The 22377-nt window shown below is 41.2% G+C and overlaps 1 protein-coding gene across 5 annotated transcripts in view; it reads left to right on the top strand.

Annotated features, from left to right (window-relative positions):
• Positions 1 to 16316, top strand: part of ARMC1 (armadillo repeat containing 1) — a 17578-nt gene extending 1262 nt beyond the window's left edge. For 2 of the 5 annotated variants that reach the window (XM_060277780.1, XM_035124971.2), the window contains exons 2-7: positions 2668 to 2864; positions 5199 to 5290; positions 9751 to 9940; positions 14152 to 14268; positions 14370 to 14444; positions 15208 to 16316. In XM_060277780.1, the coding sequence (XP_060133763.1) occupies positions 2691 to 2864; positions 5199 to 5290; positions 9751 to 9940; positions 14152 to 14268; positions 14370 to 14444; positions 15208 to 15399 (840 nt within the window). In that variant the 5' untranslated portion in view covers positions 2668 to 2690 and the 3' untranslated portion in view covers positions 15400 to 16316. Of the gene's footprint in view, positions 1 to 17; positions 665 to 2664; positions 2865 to 5198; positions 5291 to 9750; positions 9941 to 14151; positions 14269 to 14369; positions 14445 to 15207 lie in introns of those variants that run through there. The other 3 variants (XM_060277779.1, XM_035124973.2, XM_035124972.2) reach the window with 3 other exon arrangements.
• Positions 16317 to 22377: the final 6061 nt, after the last annotated feature.

Raw genomic sequence — 22377 nt, forward strand, 5'->3', positions numbered from 1 at the left:
ACCTGCGGAGTGCGGAGTGGGTGGGGAGAAGGAGGCTGGTGAGGGTTAATGGGTATTGGGCCACTGAAGGCAGGGAATGCCAGACCAAGGAGAGTGACCCCGGGCAGGGTAACATAGAGTCCCCTGAGCTCTTCCCACCCCAATCACAAGCTCTTATTTTAAATAACCAAATCATCAGGGGTTTCTAATGGCTGCCTTTCTCTCACAATATCATCTTATGTATGTTTACTCTGAATTAAGCCCAATCTCGTTTAGTGGGGCTTAGTCCCTGCTAGCCTAAAGTGTGGTACTATGTGGGTCTACTCAGATGGAAATCCCATTGGGTTCAATGGGCAACCCTCCCAGGTAATTGGGGATATGATTGCAGCAGAAGCTGATTTCAGCTATCTTCTCCTGGGGAATGAGGAGGAGGGTTTAACCCTGGCACATAAGGTAGCAATGCCTTGTGTACTGAACTTCCGATATTTTTGCGATACAAACCAGTATGTGAAATAGTACAAATGACCAACATAGCACCTTGGATGTCCACATCTGGGAATAAGTTCCATCGCAGTGAGCTAGATTTACTTTTGGCTGACTATTTGGTTAACGGATGTTTCATTTTAGAAAAGGCTTTCTGCAGCATCTAAGACTTGGTGTTTGGATATAGCCACAGTGCTATATGGTGAGTTGCTTTTGTTTTTCAAGAGAGAAACAAAAGTGATTTCTTTGGGTCTTGATATTTTTTTATCAGACTGTGCATATGCTTGCAAGTAAGTCCCATTGAAACAAGTAGGACTTCTAAGAAGGCATGCATACACCTGGCAGAGTTTGAGTATGAACTTGTGCATGCTTACCAGGGAGCAAGCCCTACTGGCAGAGTGGGATTTATAAATAAACATGCATACAGGATTGTGCTATGTACTGAAATAAGTAAAAAACAACAACAGTGAAATAGATGAGGGATATTTGTTTTAATGAATCACATATAATTCTTAATATGAGCATGTTGTCAGTCTCTGATTCAGGTTGTCAGAAGCTGTATCAAGTTTCTTTAGTGATATTTGTGTAATTCAGAATCAGTAAATAGCACAAATATTTGTCTGTGGCCCTAAGAACCACCAATTTCAGTAAAAGCCACTTACAGTATTTAGGGTTGATCCTAAGCACAGCTTTTGAAGTTAGCTTCATGGAAACAAATATCCTGATTTCCAGACCAGTTTAATTTCTCTATACTGTACTTTATTCATGGTGGAGTTAACTCATATTTTTAGCTCAATGGTTTTCAGATTCCACCTTCAAGGAGCCCTTTCTGCATTGCTTTGTCTGCTGCAGAGCTTGAGGGTGTCTACCCTCAAGAACCTTGTGCATTCAGAATATTCTGGATCGTGTTTACTAAGGTGAACAGACATTTCATAGAGAACACCAGCCATATTGGTCCTCATTGTTGCTGCATGTGAGCTGTAAGTGCACCCTGGATTATACTCAACAATGTCTTCATACTATGCAGGGAGAAATAGGCAAGCTGTCTGTCTAGGAAGCTTGGGTTGTTGACAACATTAGCCATACTTAGAGTAGACTCATTTAAATCAGTGGGTTTGCTCTGAGTATGACTTGGTTGGATCCAATTCCTTGACTGTCATCGTGGCTCTTTCAATTGAGGAACCTATGGTAAGCATATGAGGATTCTCAGGAGCAAAGTTTGAAAATTGCTATTCTAATAATCTAGTTACTGAATTTAGGTTCTGGCAGTGCTTTGTGTTTTGTTTTGCCAGGGGTGGCATGCAGCAGCTGAGAAGGTTGCCTTTCCACTACTTATGCCATGCTTTCTTTATCCAGATGATAATTCCAATGCACATTTTTGGAAATTAGATCGTTATGGAGATTGTGTACCTTCATATTCCATCCAGCATTCCAACGGATAAATACATATGCTGTGTGAAGCACTGGTCAAGACCTGAAGAACCAGATGCCTTCATTTGCTTACCCAAGAGAATTCTGACCTGTTTACTGTATAATAGTCCCTTTAGGCACTTTTGAAAGCTGTATGTTCACAATGCATGGAAGCCCTTTTATATCTAAAATAGCATTTTGGATTCTGACTGAAGCCTTCACAATATTAGAAACTTGGGGCCAATTCTCACTATGTTTTTGTGCTTTGTGTGTATGTGAAGGTGAAATGCAAATGCTTTAGTGATTATTTCACCCACCCATCCCATTTACTTGCTTTTGGGGTAAAGCTGGAAGTCCTTGCAAGCTTTACATAGCTATATGTACAAGATGGTGATAACTGTAAATAGGAATGATTCTTGCCCAGTAAGAATTATTCTGTTACTGAATGAATGGCTAACTTCTGATGTTGATAGCTGAAATAGCGATAAGATGTGCAATGTATTCTCTTAGAACTTAGATTCTTTGACTTGCTGTCTGATTTTGGTGGAAGGAAATGGGAACTTTGAGTCCATTAAATATGTACTAAAATTTAAAACAATACATACTGTGTCTTAGGTTTGCTTTTTTGTTGAATTTTGAATAGTAATCTGAGCAGCATGTGCTGACTAGTGTCTACATGTAGTCTTTTTAAGACTCCTAAAGAATTACTTAAGGAAATCTAATTTGAACCACACCAAGCTAAAGGCAGTGGCCATTAACTCAACAATATTACTAATAACATTTCTTTTCCAGCAGAATTTTATGTATGACAAGCAAAAATGAACAGCACCATGAGCGAAGAGCCTGATGCGTTATCTGTAGTTAATCAGCTGAGGGACCTTGCAGCTGATCCCCTAAACAGAAGAGCAATTGTCCAGGATCAGGGATGTCTACCAGGCCTTATTTTATTTTTGGATCATCCCAATCCCCCAGTTGTCCATTCAGCCCTACTGGTAAGTATCATCTTTTTCCTAATTGTGCAACTTTCCCCCTATGCATTCTATAGCATGACAATGTGACTGGCACTCTGAATTTTAGGATTCTGGTCCATGGGGTCACGAAGAGTCGGACACGACTAAACGACTAACCAATAACAAATCACTCACTGCCTGTTGCAACCATATTTTACATTAGTGTGTTTCCATAAAATATCTTAAAACTAAACATCTTAGAAAATTTTACTGAAGAAGAAAAGATTTATTGTAACAGCACAGATTCTTAGCCAGAGAGGATCACCTAAACGTGACAATCCCAGATGCAGTAAAACTGAAATGCAGTTTATGCTCATGTCACTCTGGCACATTCTGAGAAACTATGGAATTGAAATGGAGGATTTATTACAAAAGAAAGAAAGAAATGTATTGATGCAAGTTTGAATGATACCAAAGTTTAGCAATGTACCGTATATCAAATATAAGAGTTTGGGAGTACAGTGGGACCTCGACTTACGAGCTCCTTGACATCCGACGTCTTCGACTTACGAGCGGGAAAAGTGGCCACGCGCTTACGTTTTTCCCGACATCCGAATGGAAAACCCGTTCGCGGCTAGATGCGGTTTCCTCGACTTAGGAGTTTTTAGATGCGGTTTCCTCAACTTACGAATTTTTCCGTTTCCAATGCATTCCTATGGGAAACCGCTTTTCCTATGGGAAACTCGACTTATGAAGTTTTTGACCTATGGGTGTGCATTCGGAACGGATTACATTCGTAAGTCGAGGTCCCACGTACCAGAAATACTATTTAGCAGGTATTAGGGCAATGGACATGCTGTATCAGAGCTGTTATGAACTAAGCCAGGCATCCCCAAACTTCGGCCCTCCAGATGTTTTGGACTACAATTCCCATCTTCCCCGACCACTGGTCCTGTTAGCTAGGGATCATGGGAGTTGTAGGCCAAAACATCTGGAGGGCCACAGTTTGGGGATGCCTGAACTAAGCAAACATTAACGTTGGCACAATGCCAATTACACAACACAGTGACAACTGGTTCAAGGTCCTCTTGTATCTGAATGTCACTTAATTGTGACACATGCAGTCTTAGAGCTCAGAGAAAATATGATGCTAAGTAGAACAGTGAAAAACCCAAATTGTTTGTATGATAGCAATTTACCTCCCAAAAGCAAATATACATACAACATCTGTCAACTAAACTTATCCTTCTCCAACTGAACAAGTCTATTCATCTGAAAGATTCAGTAACATCTACCAGCATGGGATGTATGTGGAAAAAGGGTTGCAGAATAGGAGAGAGGAGGAGAGAGGAGGAGGCATGGAAATGGAAGTGATCTGTGTCAAGGAAGAGTTGAGAAAAGGAGTAGGATGGAGGAAAAAGGAGTGAAGGTGAAAATGGGGGTGTAAAGATGGTTGAAAAAAGGAGGGATAAGAGGCATGGGAATGGAGTTGAAGATGAAAGGGGATGGAAGGTCTAAAGCAGGCATAGGCAACCTTGGCTCTCCAGATGTTTTGGAACTACAACTCCTATGATCCCTGACCACTGGCCCTGTTAGCTAGGGATCATGGGAGTTGTAGTTCCAAAACATCTGGAGAGCCAAGGTTGCCTATGCCTGGTCTAAAGAGTAGGAGGCGATGGTGAAAAGGGTGCTTTGTAGGTGCAATGTGTCAGAGGAGGAAGGTGCAGGAAGTTACCATGAAGGTATGCAAGGGGGATTTGCGCAAAAGGAGGGGGAGGAGGCAAGGACATGGGGTGAAGGTGAAAATGGGTGTAAAGCAGGACTGCAGAACGAGAGAGAAGTGGCTTCAGAAATGAGGTGAAGGTGAAAGCGAGCTTAGTAGTTGCATAGTTGGGATGGGGAAGTTGGTAGGTGGGTTGATGAGAGGAGCGAGCAGGAGTGCAGCCCCTAGTCTGTCCGACTGTCTATCTGTCTCTATCTATCTATCAATCACAAAAACACTCCTTCAGCAGCAACAATGCAAATACAATGCTTTGGACAGCTGCACACTTAACATTCATATTTTATCCCATTATACGCAACGTGCTGGAAAGGTTAACTTAGTTTTATATGATACTATATTTGCTGATAGACAACTGAAAGAATCAGTTCTCTTAATTCAATATTTAGTCAAAATCCTATTTATATAATTACTGGAATTTTTCAAGACAAGAATACACCAAATATATTTTGGGGTGCAGCTTATTACCTACGTACTAACCATTACATAAAATCTCTTCAAAATTGATATTGTTTATTTTTGAGAGATTTATAAAAGAAAAATTAGAAACACTAGCATTTTTCTATTAAATTACTTTAACTTTCCCTTTCTTACAGGCTCTCCGCTATTTGGCGGAATGTCGTGCCAACAGAGAAAAGATGAAAAGTGAACTAGGTATGATGCTGAGCTTACAAAACGTTGTGCAAAAGTAAGTATAGTGTGCTGTCTGTAGTAAAAGTACATAATTTATCATAGAATCCTAGAACTGTAGAGTTGGAAGGGACTCCAAGAGTCATCTAGTCCAACTGCAATACAGAAATTTCAGCTAGAGCATCCATGACATCCAACCTTTGCTTTAAAATCTTCCATTGAAGGTTGGAGTAGTACGTATTTCCTTCCTACCACCACCTTCTGAGGGAGTCTGTACTCCCTTACAAACTATCAGATTATTGTGGTATATATTGCGTTTCTGTCTTAAAATTGTTTTAAGCATAAGGGACTTGGGAATTAGATTGCAAAGGTGGCTTCCTTATGTAGGTTCAAGTAGATCCCTTTCATAATCTCCAATACATGAATTCCTGGCTTTGCATGTAACATTGAAAACACTGTGAGGATACTGATATGTTCAGTAATTCTTGATACTAAGTGGCTAGTTAATGAAAGCAAAATTCCAATTACTTGGCTCGAAGATAGTACAGTATGCCTCTTCCAGAGTCTCATACTGAACTACTTGAACTAAACCCATCTATTCCCCCCTTTATTATTTTCCTAAAATGATTAGCTCAGTAAATATGTATTTAATTGCACAGGAGTCCCTTTCAGGTATGATAAGGTGCACACAATCCTGTAACCCAAGCCACTGCCTTAGTTTTGATTTCACACAATTTTAATTGCTTGTACTTCTCATGAATAATGGTTAGAAGGTCACAAGTAGCCTTCTAAAATTGGGCCCTTTGTTATGACACCTTCCCCATAAAAGGATATTTGAAGAAAAAGATGCCCTCTCCGACACTACAAACAGGATTATACAGTATAGATGGGTTGTGAACATTTTATACACTTAGCAGAAAGATGAATTATTCATGCACACTAAGAGTATTATACAGAGTTTGGGAATGCAGTGTTGGATTAATTGCAAGACATCTTAATAAAAGGTAATATCGCCATCTAGTGCGTCAAATTAGAACAGGCCAAAATAATTCTACTTGATCAGAAGATACACCTTGTTTTGTTATATGTTTAGTCAGAATTATAATTGTTGGTAGGAAGGAAATACATACATGCTACAAATTTTCAGAATTGAAAATATTTCAGGAATTCGGAGTTCAGTAAGCAATTTGCAAAACAACTTAAACAAATTAAACAAATACAAATATTATGTTCTGCAATCATGCTAAACATTAAATCTTCAAAGCTGGTTAGGGGCTCATCTATAGCTGTACCAAAACACTCCCCGAATATCATTGTCCCATTCACAACCTGCAAATTTGGGTGCCATTTCTCCACTTTCCAGAGGGGAGGGTATGTGCTGAAATTCACTCTTTGCTTTAAGCAGTCATGTCACTCCATTTTTTTTTTAGTGGAAACCATGATCCCCCTTAAAATAATATGTCATCTGAATCATTTTGGGCTTCATTGCATAGAATCGGAAATAGGTGGTGGTGATGGAACAAGCAGTATTTTAAAGCATCCATTAAACTTGATAGCTGGGCATTGTCTGAATTCTGAGATGTTAGAAATGCTGTAGTCTTCCGTGCAAATCGAAAAGCTATGAAGGGAAAATGCTGAAACAGGCTCTTGTCTGATATGCCGTCCTTTCTTGACAGCTTGCTGGAATAAAAAGCAAAGATTGCTCAAGCTGCTGTTTTTAAAAGGGGCAGCATATTTTAATTTGACGTTAGTGTATGTGAAAGATGCCAGACTGACAGTATTGCAGACTGAGGTCAGTACCTATGGGAGGGAAGTAGCCAGACTGGCAGTGGACTTGCTTCTTTTCCTCTTACTCCTTTGACTCAAAGGGTGTTTTTGCAGTTACCCAAAGGAGAGCAATGTTGCTTGGTCCCTCTGTTGTCAGCTGATGCAGAAAAACTGCTTGTGTCACTGAATACTTCCCCCCGCTCGTCATATTTTCAGTACTTTAAAATGCAAAACCCATTGCTTTCTGATCAAATAAAGAACCACCCCACTGCTCTGAGCAAGAAAGAAAACCCTGGTTGGGGCAATGCAGATAAGTTCAGTTGGTTTTCTGTTGGTCTAATGGTGCTGTTGGACAGCATTCTGTCAAAACTAAGTGGCTGCTGTTCACTCTTATTGTGAAATGCAGAGTATCTGTGGGGAGAAGACAACAAGGAGATCCATGGTTTGAGACAGGAGAACGAGAATGCTGCAGGGATGTTATGGGGAGAGGAGGGAGAGCAAGAGGAATATTGGAGAGAGGACAGAGCTCCAGAGAAAACTTTGCAGGGAGTAGGGTTGAGGTGAAGAAGCCCAGTTCAAAATAACTCCTAGTCAGCTGGGGATCTCTGCATAGTATGGGCAAGAAACCTGCAATGGGAATTAAGTTGGTGCATACAGTTTTGATAGTCAGATGAAAACTCTTCATATTTGGGCATTAGAAGGGTCATGCAGACAAGGTACGGAAGCCATGGATGTCTGCCTGGTTTTCATGCTGTTCGGGGGGAGGGTTGTGTTGGGGGGGGGTTTGCTTCTGTTGCTGCTGTTCTTTTTTTGTATCTTTATATTTTGTTGTGATTTATGTGGAAATTGTTCAGTTTGGTTGTATATTTAATGTTTTATTTATTGTTTATAAATACTTTAGTTACGTTGTAGTTATGTGTTTTTTAATGTTGTAAACCACCTTGAGGGGGGTTTGAACTGTGAAAAGGTGGCATACAAATAAAATGATGTATGTATGTATGGTTCCCAATTCAGCTAAAGATAACCAGACAGCTTCATACTGAGAACCTGCATTTTGGAAATTTATAAAACTGCTGAGGCAAAGGGTGTTGGGATTCTGATGTGGGTGTTTTCCTTCAAGGTTTTTCTTTTTCGTTTAATTCGTCTTGTGTGGTTTGAATTGACTGTGGGCAATTATTGGTGAGAGGAAGGAGTACCAGGGGCAGGGGGTGCAGTTCATCTGTGTGACTGATGAGGGGCCGCCTGCCTTTTTATTTATATTGCTCTGTCAGTGAATGGTTTCATTGTCTCCCTAGTTTTTGCAGTACACTTTTGTGCAGTGGAAGGACTTGACTGGTGAAAGTGGTTGGTGATTGAGTGTGAGGTGTTGGAATCATTGGTGGGCATGAATGAGGTGTGGGTGTAGGTTGGGACAAGTGATACTGAATAAGTAGTAGGTATCATTGATTTGTGCAGATGCAAGGCACTTGAGTGTGGTGTGTAGTATTTGGTGAGTCAGGATGTACCTTGGTAAGAGGAAGGCTGAAGGGGGAAGGGATCCATGACTCTAAAGGTGTTTCAGATATGGTGCCATGTTTTTGTTCTTTCAGATTTTATTATTTTACTAGCTGGCCCTGCCACGCGTTGCTGTGGCTCAGTCTGTTAAATGGAGACTCAGTGTCCCCCTTCAGACTCCCCTCACCTTCAGAGTCCCCCTGTTTTATGCATGTTCTATTTATGCAGGCGCATCCCTGTGAGTCCCCCCACCCTGACGGGGTGAGCTCCCGTGACGGGGTGAGCTCCCGTTGCTTGGTCCCAGCTCCTGCCAACCTAGCAGTTCGAAAGCACTTCAAAATGCAAGTAGATAAATAGGAACCGCTACAGCGGGAAGGTAAACGGCGTTTCCATGTGCTGCTCTGGTTTGCAAGAAGCGGCTTTGTCATGCTGGCCACATGACCTGGAAGCTATACGCCGGCTCCCTTGGCCAATAATGCGAGATGAGCGCGCAACCCCAGAGTCGGTCACGACTGGACCTAATGGTCAGGGGTCCCTTTACCTTTACCTATCCCTGTGAGTCCCCCCACCCTGTGCTGATCCATGACGTATCCCGCCCCTCCCCCCGGCTTATCCCTGTGATTCCCCCCACCCTGTCCCGACCCATGACGTATTATGTCCCCTCTTCCCCCAACCCTCGGCTCATCCCTGTGACTGGTCCCACCGTGTCCTGACCTATCCCGTCCCCCCCCTACCCCAACCCCCACCCAGGCGAGTCAGTACCTCCATTCGGCCTAGTATGTAAACAAGAGCCGAGATGCTGTTGAGAGGGAAGGTTTTATAGGTGCAGTACCAGTGTATCTGTCGCTAGAGGGCGCTGGTTTGCAACCTGGTTCTTTTCCCAGAATGCATTTTCATCTGAGTGGTGTGCTTTGAAACACGGGGGTTTTTTTGGGGGGTTACCTGGCACAGGTGTGACATCTGTCTTTGAAAATGGTATGGTGTTGGTCTCAAATTCGCATGCGGCATTGTATCAAAATTTGAACGCAATCGGTCAAGCGGTTTTGGTGAAACGTGGATACTAACAGACATGGCCAGTTTACATTTATATATATATAAATTGCATTGCATTGTACTCTAATTTCTGAGTTATGTATATTGTTTTATTTGTAAATTGCTTAGAGACTGTATTAAGCTGTTAAGATATATATTTAACAAAATAAAATATGAAGGATTGTAATGCAAAATCCATACAAACCTCAGTTTGCTTTGCCTTAGGACCACCACACCAGGAGAGACAAAATTGTTGGCTTCTGAAATCTATGATATTCTTCAGTCTTCCACAATATCCGACGTTGACAATGTGAATGAGATGAATTCGCGGCGCCGGAAAGCTCAGTTTTTCCTGGGAAGTACAAATAAACGTGCTAAAACAGTCGTGTTACACATAGATGGCCTTGATGATTCGGTAAGAAAAGGGTGTTTTGGGGCATACAATGCACACTTACGTATCAAGGTGTGTGAAGGGCACCTTGTTTTCTGTAAGCATTCCTTGAGTTTACAGCTTAAATTGCTCTGTACTAAATGCCATAAACATAATAACATTTATGAAGTCTGTACCAATCTCTCAGATGTCAGTGACTTGTAGGAGTTGATCTTAGTAGAATTTACTATGCATCAGAATTTACTGATGCAAAATGTTAAATACCCCTAAGAAGCTGACTGTAGAAAGATCACATTAAATAATTGACTGCATTAAGTTTGGACATCAGTACATCACAAGCTGCCTTTTTCTGAGTCAGATCATTGGTCCCTCTAGTTCAGTACTGTTTGCACTGACGGGCAGCATCTCTCCAGGGTCTCCAGTAGCAGTCATCCCTTCGCCTACCCAGCAAGTGATACTTTATACTAGAAAAGGTTGATCAACCAAGCCATCAGATAAACGGAAATCCACCCCCCCCCCGGCGTTTTTTCTTCTTCAGAACATGAGACCATCATAACAATTTATCAACTTCCTATTGCTCAGGCCTAAGGAAATGTTGAATTTTCTTAGCCGACTCTTCCTAACATCTTTTCTCATTGCCTGAGATTTCTCTTGGCTATTGGATAACTGTTGTAATAATGAGGTCTCAGTGGATTCTCCATGCAATGTCAGAATAACTTCTATAAATTTATCCTCCATTCCCCTGTAGATAACACCCCAGGGCCATGTTTGCCTTTTTATGGCTGCCAAGCAGCATGCAAGGCTGTTTGAGCATGTTACCCACAAGTGCCCTCAGGTCTCTGTGTTTCAGTTTTGTAGCCTTTTAAATTATCAAACCTGATCTTCTGCTGCACTGGCTTACATTTTATTTTTTTTAATATATTTTTGCTAAATAAGCCTTTTAAGAGAACCAGGTCTGTATATATCCCATCTTCTTTAATAAAGTCAGTGGCTGTTAATCTGATGAATAATGAGCATATGCATAACCCCTCCTTTCCCAGAGTTACCTTCCTTCTCTTTTTGCCACCACCATTTTGCTCTCCCCTTATATTTCTCTCTCCCCTCCTCTGCCCGACCCGCTTCTTTAAGCCAGGTTTAATCAGTTCCAACAGTCTTGTCCTTATTATGTTTACTGACTTGGTAGCTCATTTGTTTGCCCATCACTGTCTCTAAAGCTTCTCTAAACGCCAGAAAAATGCTGCCTGTTTCTATTTTGTCTGCCAATTTAAATATGCGTTACCACCGTAAATGGTCTGTGGTCAGCATATCTCAAAGCTGCCTGTATTGCTCTCCTAAAACAATGCTAATGCAGATCCTTGCAGTTTCACTCCTCTCTGTTGAGGTAAGGCTGCTTGTTTCTAGTAGCCAGTATGGAGTAAGAGGTATAGACATACTTAATTTGAAGGGCTTCCTTAACTGCTGATGGCGTGGCAGCATATTCCTTCAAGAGCAAAAAAGGGACAAATGTGTATTAAAGTTTATTTTGTTTTTTAGATTGTCCTCAAAACTTTCTCTGCTCTTAGGGAGATTTTTACTTGCTTTTTAGTTTGTGCACAGCATGCCATTTCATTTTGACCTCCAAGTGCTATCTTAAACTATAGTCAGCACTTGCAGCAATTCTGAGTTTCAGAGAGGTGCTTCTAACATGGGCACCTACATTCATCCGTGAAATGTAAGCTATCTTAAATGTAGACAGATTAGTAGTAGTATTAGTATTACTATTAATACAGTAATAGAAGCTGGGATAATCATGTTCTGTTTGCCTCTTTTTCTTAAGATTTTAGGCAGTTAAAAAAACCTAGAAGAACAAACAGGCAAGCAAATGCAAACCCTAAAGGACAATAATAACTGAACAGCTGTACTTTGTTTTTCACAGAAATGATACTAATTGGCCTCTCTTGTGAAATCTTATGTAATTACTGTCTAAAGCTCTATGTATATCCCAGCAATATACTTTAGTGGGCATCATAAGCTTTTTGTCATCACTCTTGCTTGCCCTGTCATCTCATCAGCATCACCATCATTTGTTTTGTATGCTGCCTTTCCATAGTTAAAACCACGGTCAAGGCAGCTCACAATGTGAAAAGATTTGCATAATTACAAGCATAACAAAAATAATCAAACAATAAATTAAACGCATCAAAAAGTGCACAGCCATAATTGAACCATTTCCACATAAATCATTATAAAATAACAGTCACAACAACCCCTAAACAATACCACACACACACTCTCTCTCTGTATGTGTGTGTGTGTGTGTGTGTGTGTAGGTGTATGGAGGACTGTTCTCTTTCTCATAAATACAGACTTCCAATGCATATTCAGGTGTATCTGCATGTTACTCTTGAGGCAGAAACCCTGATAAAATTCAGCAGTTTGACTTAATTTTGCCAAACATGAATTTGTTGGATTTTAGTTTATTTTTCTTCCGGCTTTTCTGAATATTTACTAAAAGCTTTGGGCCTCCGTATAGAGGATGAACTTGGTGTTGGTTATCTGTGCCCTAGTTACACCCCGGCTAGATCACTGTAATGGTGCTCTCTGTATGGGGCTGCTTTGAAGCAAAAAACACAACTTGAAAATCGGAGCACATTTGACTAACCTTATTTCACCTGTGTTGGCCTGATGTACATGCTGAAGTTTTACATATTGTTTCAACGGGTGTATTCTCTGGTTCAGTGGTAGAGCACCTGTTTCGCATGTAGAAGATCTCAGCTGCAGCCTCTGACATATCCAGGTGAGGCTGGGAATGTGTCCTTCCTGAAACCCTGGAAAGCCACTGACACTCAGTGTAAATAATACTGAGCTGGCAGATGCACCAATGGTATGACTCTGTTTGAGGCATCTTCCTATGTTCCACTGTGGTTTCCATTTCTAGTTTTGCAGACAATTACTGTTTTTTTGTTTTTTTTTTACAAACCACAGCTTTCCCCATATGAATGTAGCATTAGACTATTATTTGCCAAGCACCAGAATGTATAGGGCAGAATTGGTGATTTATGGAGAGAATACATAAACCTGAAAGTTGCTCATGTAATGTCAGACCATAGTTTGATACTACTTATGAATGAGTCTCATGTTTGTGTGCTCCCCACATATTGTGTTGCCTGCGAGGAGACTGGGAGTTCCCACAAGGTAGGGACTTGAATCTATACTTTGGCTAAACTTAGTTTTATAAACACACTAGGCTCTGAAATCATGGTTTGATCCTTTCTTGCTCTTAAGGAACCTGCATTCCCAAATTTTGATGCAATGGGAAACTGGTGGCCATGCAGAAGAGGAGAAGGGAAGTGTATGAGCCTGAGGCTTGTGTATGCTTGTTAACATGGCAAAACACCATGGCTTCCTGTTACATCTGAGCCAACCTGCTGCGTTAGCCATAAACTCTGGGTATGGGGAGCTAGGCTTGAGGGGGGGAGTTAAGAATGCAGTGCCAGTTGAGAACATGTTCGTGTCGTAAGACACCAAGCAAGCAGCTCGTATACATGATTATGTAGGCCAGGCTGTGTTTCACACTGCACTTGTGGTAGTTCCAAGAGGCCACTTATTTGTATGCTGATGTCTATGAGACACTCCGTAAATGCACGGACGCACGCTGAGCTAACGTAGAGCAGGTGCAACTAGCACAGGTCAGTGTCGTGTTGTTGCACAGTAGGCCCTGTCACTTGCTTTAAACGTAACCGTTCACTTGTGTGTTTTGTGAGCGGACATTTTCCTTTGCAATCAGAGTTCAGTTTGTGCAGTGCAGTGATGTCCATGAGCTGCCACAGATGAGGTAGCTGAAGGATACAACAGCTGCTTTGATGCATTCAGTCAGTATGGATACAAGGTGTCTGATAAATAGCAACTTAAACACTAACTGCTCATCAATGAGCATTGCAGTCAGTCAGAACTTAACCACAGGGGACTGTTTAGCTGATCATACGGAGAAAAGCTTGCTTTGCTTTTCAGCACTTTCCCCTCATTATTCACAGTTGATTCCATTCTGGTTTGTCGTCAAAATGCAGGCAGGAATGTTGTTTTTAAATTCTCTTACGGCTAAATTCAGAGCCATTCCCTCTCCTCTTTTTAAAAAATATATATATATTAAAAAGCATCATTCTGCTTCAATTCATGTGTCTCGTTTCTTAACTGATCTGTGTTTAACGTACACAATCATTAGGTGTTTGCAAATAACTAGTGCCGTTAATTTTTAGTCTCGGAGAAACCTTTGTGAAGAGGCCTTGCTGAAGATTAAAGGGGTCATCAGCTTCACATTTCAAATGGCAGTTCAAAGATGTGTAGTCCGAATCAGATCAGATTTGAAAGCAGAGGTAAGGATTTGCAGCGGTTTGCCTTTTACATTCCTCTGACGCTGATTAAAGACTTACTCACCTGCTCTTCTTTTCTATTTTTCCATTTTTTTGTTGTATAGGCACTGGCAACAGCAATAGCATCAACCAAAGTTATGAAAGCCCAGCAAGTTGTGAAAAGTGAAAGCGGAGAAGAGGTGAGAGAACGCTTCATATTTTAGAAAGCAAGCCTGATGGTAGTGTTGGCAATTAAAGAAAAGCAGTTAAACGCAATTGGTCCGTTCTTTGGGTGCAGTAATAACCCCACTGGCTGAACATACATGAAATTGTATGCAGATGTGATGGTTTTTTTTGGGATGTGTGTGTGTCGTCTCCTTTAATTTCTATTTTGAATCCAAAGCATATTACATCTATGCAAATATAAGCAGCAGTGTGTTCATACAGGGCACCTCACTTCCTGAAACAAGAGACAGCTTCTGCTTGTGTGGAGCTTTCATGACAACTGTACATGGAAAATCTGGTAGAAGTTGAAAGTGTGTCATAGGTTTTGCATTGTAGAATATTGATTTCAGTTAGCAAGAGGTGCAAAATAGCCTTATGCAATGAAGGCGTTAATGTCATGTTGCCAAGAGTGTTTGCAATCTTCTGAATTACAGTGATTATATTAAGCACAAACGTTTGGGAAACTCAGATTAATTACACAGGTCTCCAAGAGCTTGGTCCAAAGCTTGCTATAGCGTAGGTAAACTCTTCCCATTGGTTGAGGGGCATGCTTATCAGGAAGTGAATGGAGGAGTTATTATTATTTTTCAGACCTATAAAGTTATCTTGCATGTCACAGTTCCTAGTTTTGCTAAAACTCTGAACTATGTCTAAAACAGCAGTTGTATGAATGAGTGAAGCTGAGCTTCGTAGCAAGGTCAGATTGGGTAAAACAGCTTTCTGAATCCCATTAAACAGATGCTGGTTCCATTCCAAGATACTCCTGTAGAAGTGGAACAGAATACCGACCTCCCTGAGTATCTGCCAGAAGAAGAAAGCCCTTCGAAGGAGCAAGACAAAGCAGTGTCCCGGGTTGGATCACACCCAGAAGGTGCAGCCAGCTGGCTAAGCTCAGCTGCAAACTTTCTCTCCAGATCCTTTTACTGGTGACTTTGAGTCAAGGCTTACAGGACTGTGTGAACCAACAGGGGGCCAGTTTTCCATTGGTGTGGTGAACTGCCAAGTGCAATTTGCAATAAGTTATCACAACAAATTTTTAGACTACACAAAACATACGCTGTCTTTTACATTTTGTTGGACATTTCAGGCTGGTGAGAAAGATGGAGGCATTTGTTAATGCCCTTGCCCTCACCTCTGTTCTCATATGTTTTATTGCCTCACTTTTTAATATGGGTCCATGATTAACCAAACTTTGTTGAGTGTATAGAGCTTTAAGTTAATATTAGTGATAAACACATACAGAACCCATTCAGTACAAATCTCAGGACATCTGTACAAGGAAATTGTTAGCCCTTAATTTTGCATAGATTGAAATGCCTTTTTTCTTTTTATTTTGCCTTATTTCAGATTATATATTTCCCCTGGAAGGTCATTCTAATGGGGGAAAACCTGAATTGTTTACCATTTATTCCCTTCCTCTGCACACTTGGTTCAGAGCTGGTATGTCATTATTCCACTTAGTGCGTTGCAACAAGAATGATTCAAACTTGAACTTTACAGCCCTTGATGTGCTGGGATTTTTTGTTTTGTTCTAAACTGTCAGCCCTTCACCACTCACAATTTGAACATTAGTAAATAAATGAAGGTGGAAATGTGAGCGTGTAAGTAAATAATCTGTAAAAACAAAAATAATGCTTGTAATGATGCCTATGACTTTGTAAATATGATCAGAAACCACTGATTGCAATTTAGGTTGGATAAAGAAGTTCTGGTTTCAAAAGTTGCAACCTGCTCCAGTGACATCTTGGTTGCAGAATTTGTCTGTGGTAGAAAGTGTGATGTTGGCCTTACTCTGATACTGTTTTCAATTGGTTTAATGAGAGCTAAAAATGTAACATAGTGGCCAGTGGGTGGGTGGGAGGGAATTAAATGCCTAATATGCCATTGTGCCACTGCCCTACACTTTAGGCTTTTGTTGCTTGGTGGAAATTTCATGTATAATCCCAGTTGCCTTTTATGCTTCTCAATTCCACCTTTACGCCCTGTGGACAACCATTATGAAATATGGAACAATCCGAAAATTGTTTGTGATGCCTGGAGTAGGGCAAAAGCCAGCATGTGCCTGATGCCCAGAGGGGGGGTGGGCATCCTGGGAAAAGTCCTTGTAAGTGCACTCACTTAGTCTAGTCAACAAGGAAACCTGCGCCTGAAGAATTGGCTTCACTTGGCGATCTTGCAGATAATTAAGGTGCTTGGACCATCGCATCTTGTCTCTGCCTAGCTTCCAGAAAGGATAATGCAAGTAATTATTCAGTAGGCAAAATATTAAGCATAGCAATTAGGTTACTGAAATATTGTCTGGGATTTTTCTCAGTACATTAGAAAATCTTTTCCGCAACTGCACCACAGGAATACAACTGTGACACTGCGATGCTACCCTAAAGTTGATTCCGCAGTGCTTCTTTTTGTGGTATGATCCATACAAATTTTTACTTAAATCAGTGACGTACACGTATCAAGGCAGAGTTTTTGCCCCTTTGGAGGTCTTATCTCTGTGTCTTGCACAGTAGCAGTAATTAAGTAGCATCAAGACGCTTATTAGTAAAAATAAAATTGCAGGGGGAAGTGAAAAGTTCCAATGATAAATCAAAGTTATCATAAATTCAGCCTACTTTTGAGATAAAGAGCTTTCAGATTTTATTTTATTTTAATTTTTAATGTACCTAGTTTATTTGGTTGAAGTTTACACGCACAGAATACAAGCTTTCTAAGGCATGTATTGTATTAAATATGTATTTCGAAGCATATTGCTGTCTAGAATGTTACAGTACCAAACGTGTTTGCAAAGCCCTCTGTTGTATAGCCATGGGTACAATGTTTACTTTTTGTTTTAACATCTCTCTCTCTCTATCTCTGTGCAATTTGCATTGCCGCACAGCCACTGTACCACCTGACACACCCCTTTGGATATTAATGGTTCAGTACAAGTAGATATTAAAACTTGTGTAATCAATCTGTAGGTATATATTTTTTCCCTTTGGTCAGTATTGCAGCTCTCCCAGTTAAAGCATCTATAAAAGAGCTTTTGAAATACTGTAAAATAAAAGTGTAATATAATGAACTGGCATTCCTCTAGTTCTATAAGAGTTTTTAAGGGTTTTTGTCTCTAGAGCAGGAACAGGGAACGCGTGACCATCCAGATATTGCTGGATCACAGCTCCAGTCATCCTCCCCGTTAGCGACACTTTTTGGGACTACAGGGAGTTGGGAGTCCAAGAACATCTGGGTGGCCACAGAATCCCCATCCCTTTCTTTAAAGCTGGTGCTTTTTGCTTTCAGAATTCACAAGGATCAAAATGTGCTCATGGTCACAATTGAGGGAACAGGGCTGCACCTTGTATTGGGGGTGCCTGTGTATTGATAACGAGAAACTATTATTATCCATGGAAGTAGAGTTCAGGTTGCCATGTCCGTGGATGCAAGCTACAGAACGTACTGCTTGTTAGCAGAAACAAGGTATGGATTCTAGTGTATAGTTGTTGAGACTTGATTAAGCTCTACTCCTTACTATTCCATTGTTGAAGGCCTTGTCCTCTTGCCCTTGGCCACCTGTAATGATAAGTCATGATTGGTATCAAAACGCCATCGGTTTTCTTTATTCTTCCAAAAGTCAGATTACTCCATTTAATTTGCTAGAGAATATGTATTCTGATTAGATGTAATGCCCTATTTTTAATAGCTCCAAATCTCTGTGTGTCAGAGTTGCAATTTCTCATCATTCCTCTTAAGCCCTATTCTTGTGTACAGTGGTACCTCGGGTTAAGAACTTAATTCATTCTGGAGGTCCATTCTTAACCTGAAACTGTTCTTAACCTGAGATACCACTCAGGTGTGGCCTCCCGCTGCCGCCACTCCAAGCACGATTTCTGTTCTCATCCTGAAGCAAAGTTCTTAACCCGAGGTACTATCTCTGGGTTAGCAGAGTCTGTAACCTGAAGCGTCTGTAACCCGAGGTACCACTGTATTCTTATCCATTGACAAGCACAAAGTCTTTGGCTCCCTCTTTACTTTGCCCCCCCCTACATATTTAGCCTGTAACCAACTCTTGTTTTTCCAATATTGCAGAAATGCAACCTTTCCACCCCTCTCAGCAAAAGCCAACCTTCACACTAGTCATCTCTCACCTGGATTACTGCAACAGTCTGCACTCTCATCTTCTATTCTTGTATGTCACCCCACAAATTGAAGTTTTCCTTCCAAAGCTGCTTTCTGGGAGGCATCATATTTTAAAATAAAACCCCATATTGGGGTTCACTCTTTTTCTTTTATTTAACTCATCTTGAAATTTAATACATGTTCTGCCAACGCAGCACTAGATGGCAGCATAGAAATATTATTGCAGAAACTCAGTGTCTGAGAAAGAGACTGGACTGCAAGCTTTTGAATTGCACTTAGGTTTGATTTTTGGATGCATGATGATTTATCTTGGCATTTTGCAATATGTAGATTAGCGGCAGGATAGCCTATGAACTGATGGACCACTTCTGTCTGTCTGTCTGTCTGTCTGTCTGTCTGTCTGTCTGTCTGTCTGTCTGTCTGTCTCTCTCAATATCTGGTAGATTCCTTTTTAGAGTCCTCATAGAATTTTAATTTTTTTTATGCTGAGGTGGAGAGCCCATACAGGAAATGTGTGGTTTTCATATGATCTTTCTTTTTTGACATGAATAAAGTGTATGGTTAATATGGGAAAAGTTGGGAAAACTCCACAATTGAATATACTGTTTATAACAAGATAAATAATTTCAAAACATAATGCCAATCCATCTATCCAAGTAACCTGCAAAATCATAGAATCATAGAATCATAGAATCATAGAGTTGGAAGAGACCACAAGGGCCATCCAGTCCAACCCCCTGCCAAGCAGGAAACACCATCAAAGCATTCCTGACAGATGGCTGTCAAGCCTCTGCTTAAAGACCTCCAAAGAAGGAGACTCCACCACACTCCTTGGCAGCAAATTCCACTGCCGAACAGCTCTTACTGTCAGGAAGTTCTTCCTAATGTTTAGGTGGAATTTTCTTTCTTGTAGTTTGAATCCGTTGCTCCGTGTCCGCTTCTCTGGAGCAGCAGAAAACAACCTTTCTCCCTCCTCTATATGACATCCTTTTATATATTTGAACATGGTTATCATATCACCCCTTAACCTTCTCTTCTCCAGGCTAAACATACCCAGCTCCCTAAGCCGTTCCTCATAAGGCATCGTTTCCAGGCCTTTGACCATTTTGGTTGCCCTCTTCTGGACACGTTCCAGCTTATCAGTATCCTTCTTGAACTGTGGTGCCCAGAACTGGACACAATACTCCAGGTGAGGTCTGACCAGAGCAGAATACAGTGGTACTATTACTTCCCTTGATCTAGATGCTATACTCCTATTGATGCAGCCCAGAATTGCATTGGCTTTTTTAGCTGCTGCATCACACTGCTGACTCATGTCAAGTTTGTGGTCAACCAAAACTCCTAGATCCTTTTCACATGTACTGCTCTCAAGCCAGGTGTCTCCCATCCTGTATTTGTGCCTTTCATTTTTTTTGCCCAAGTGTAGTACTTTACATTTCTCCTTGTTAAAATTCATCTTGTTTGCTTTGGCCCAGTTGTCTAATCTGTTAAATATTTGAATATTCAAAACTTTTGGTATTGGGCTGTCTATACCATTTTGCAAATCATACAACAGTAAGTCTACATGAAAAAAGGCTATCATGGGTGCAGTTTAACATATTTTTTCCTGCACAATTTCCCTTTAAACAAACAGAAATGTATTTTTTAAAAAAAAATGAACCAAAGTTGTGCAAGAGCAAACTGGTAGGTAGATATTGCCTAGTGTGTGTCTATATCTCCTAGTAGCTTTTGCTACTAAAGCACCCTCTTACGTTCTGTACCAATCTTACAACACAGTCCTAACCATGTCTACTTAGAAGTTAAGTCTTATTGGACTCGTTGGGGTTTATTCCCAGGTAAATCAGGTTAGGATTGCATCCTTAGATGTTAGAGAGCCTGTGGAGTGTTGGGGATGGGCTATTGAACTTGAACTGCAGATGATGTATGTCCAGATTTTGCTCAGTTATGAACTGAGTGGTCTAATCACTTTTGGACCCTGCTTTGGGAGGAGGTAGCCTTTGGGGGACCCAGGTGGCGCTGTGGGCTAAACCACTGAGTCTAGGGCTTGCTGATCAGACGGTCGGCGGTTCGAATCCCTGTGAGCTCCCGTTGCTTGGTCCCAGCTCCTGCCAACCTAGCAGTTCAAAAGCACATCAAAATGCAAGTACCGGTAGATAAATACGAACCGCTATAGCGGGAAGGTAAACGGCGTTTCCATGTGCTGCTCTGGTTTGCCAGAAGCGGCTTTGTCATGCTGGCCACATGACCTGGAAGCTATACGCCGGCTCCCTCGGCCAATAATGTGAGATGAGTGCGCAACCCCAGAGTCGGTCATGGCTGGACCTAATGGTCAGGGGTCCCTTTACCTTTACCTTTACCTAGCCTCTTTTGCCCCCATCAAAATGAATCAGTCAACTGACTACCAATATCTTTTATTTTCTGTTTACAACAGGTAATTGTGTGTATTTATTTGGGGCCGTTTTCTCACATCAAAGTATATTCTGACCATGCTATCCTTGCTTGGGTACAATGCTGAGGTTATTCATATGCCAGTGATGTAGAATCCGGCCATTTTACAAAAAAAAAAAAAGAACCTGGAAAGGGAATTGGTACCATATACACATTTGAGGTATAATTGTATGTATAATTAGAAAGAATATAATATACCTAGGGTCTCGTTCCCCGTTTCCTTTATATTTTCAAGGCTTCCAAGATCTGTGCTTAGGATTTTGCAAAGGTTAGAATTTTATACTAGTTGGGTGCTTAGTGATCAAAAACTGAGCTTCCTCCCCCCCCGGCACACTAGGAAAGTGGGCTCCTGAATGGAGAGGTAGCCAAAAATCTTATTTCCTTCCCCAGACTCCGAGTTGGTACTTGGTAAGATGTTTTAATGAGCACTGGCAGTTCCCCAAAAAGCAGAATTGAATGGTACATGAAGTACTCAAGTGATAGACCAGACAGGTTGTGTAGAAGGGATTGCAAAGGGGTTTCAAGAGTTGACTGTTTCACCTCCTGTAGAAATCAATGCTTGTAGAAGACAGTAAAAAACACATCGGCAAGAGGCCTGGTTTGCAGAAGCAACTGATAAGGTGGCAATGTCAGTCTTGTTCGGAAGTTCACCTCATTGCATTGGAAGAAAGCAGGGCTGTGCTGGCTAACTGTGCCCCAACTTGCGCCCCAGCTAGACCTGCCAATGACATCTGCACGCACAGCACAAAGGTCTGTGGGAAGAGAGCATTCTCATATGCAGCTGTATTATGTGAAAGCTTTCACACACTGTGGGACCCACAGGAAACTACAGTAGGTCCCATATTAGGTGGTCCCCATAATTTTCTTCTGAGGCTTTGCAGCAGCACTTTTTTCAAATTAAGAAGGCGTGCACATAATATCTCTGTGTGGTAAACCTCCCCTGAAACTGCCTACATATTTAAACTGCCTACATATACTATGTTATATTGAGGCACTATAGAAGCTTGCATCCCCCTCTTTTCCTCCCTCAGCTGCTAGATATATTTGTGTGTGTTTTGGGGAGTGAGAGGAGACTCCTATAGACTAGCCTGGAAGGTGTCTCCCTTGGTGATGGAGCATTTTAAAGGGGTAGTCACCATCTCCAGTGAGGAAACTAAACACTGTATTTGGGGTTCTGGTCCTCCTGTCAAGGTGAGATAATTTAGGCTTCTTCCTTCTTTACCTAAGTGTTCTGTGGAGCTCTTGGGACTACTTGGAGAGGATAGAGCAGATGCAACGACTGCATAATATAAATCAGTGTGTTTAAAAAGGGACAGGGAAGCTGTGGCTCTCCTGATGTTGTTG

The sequence above is a fragment of the Zootoca vivipara genome, chromosome 8, assembly GCF_963506605.1.
Source record: "Zootoca vivipara chromosome 8, rZooViv1.1, whole genome shotgun sequence".
NCBI classification, from domain to species: Eukaryota; Metazoa; Chordata; class Lepidosauria; order Squamata; family Lacertidae; genus Zootoca; species Zootoca vivipara.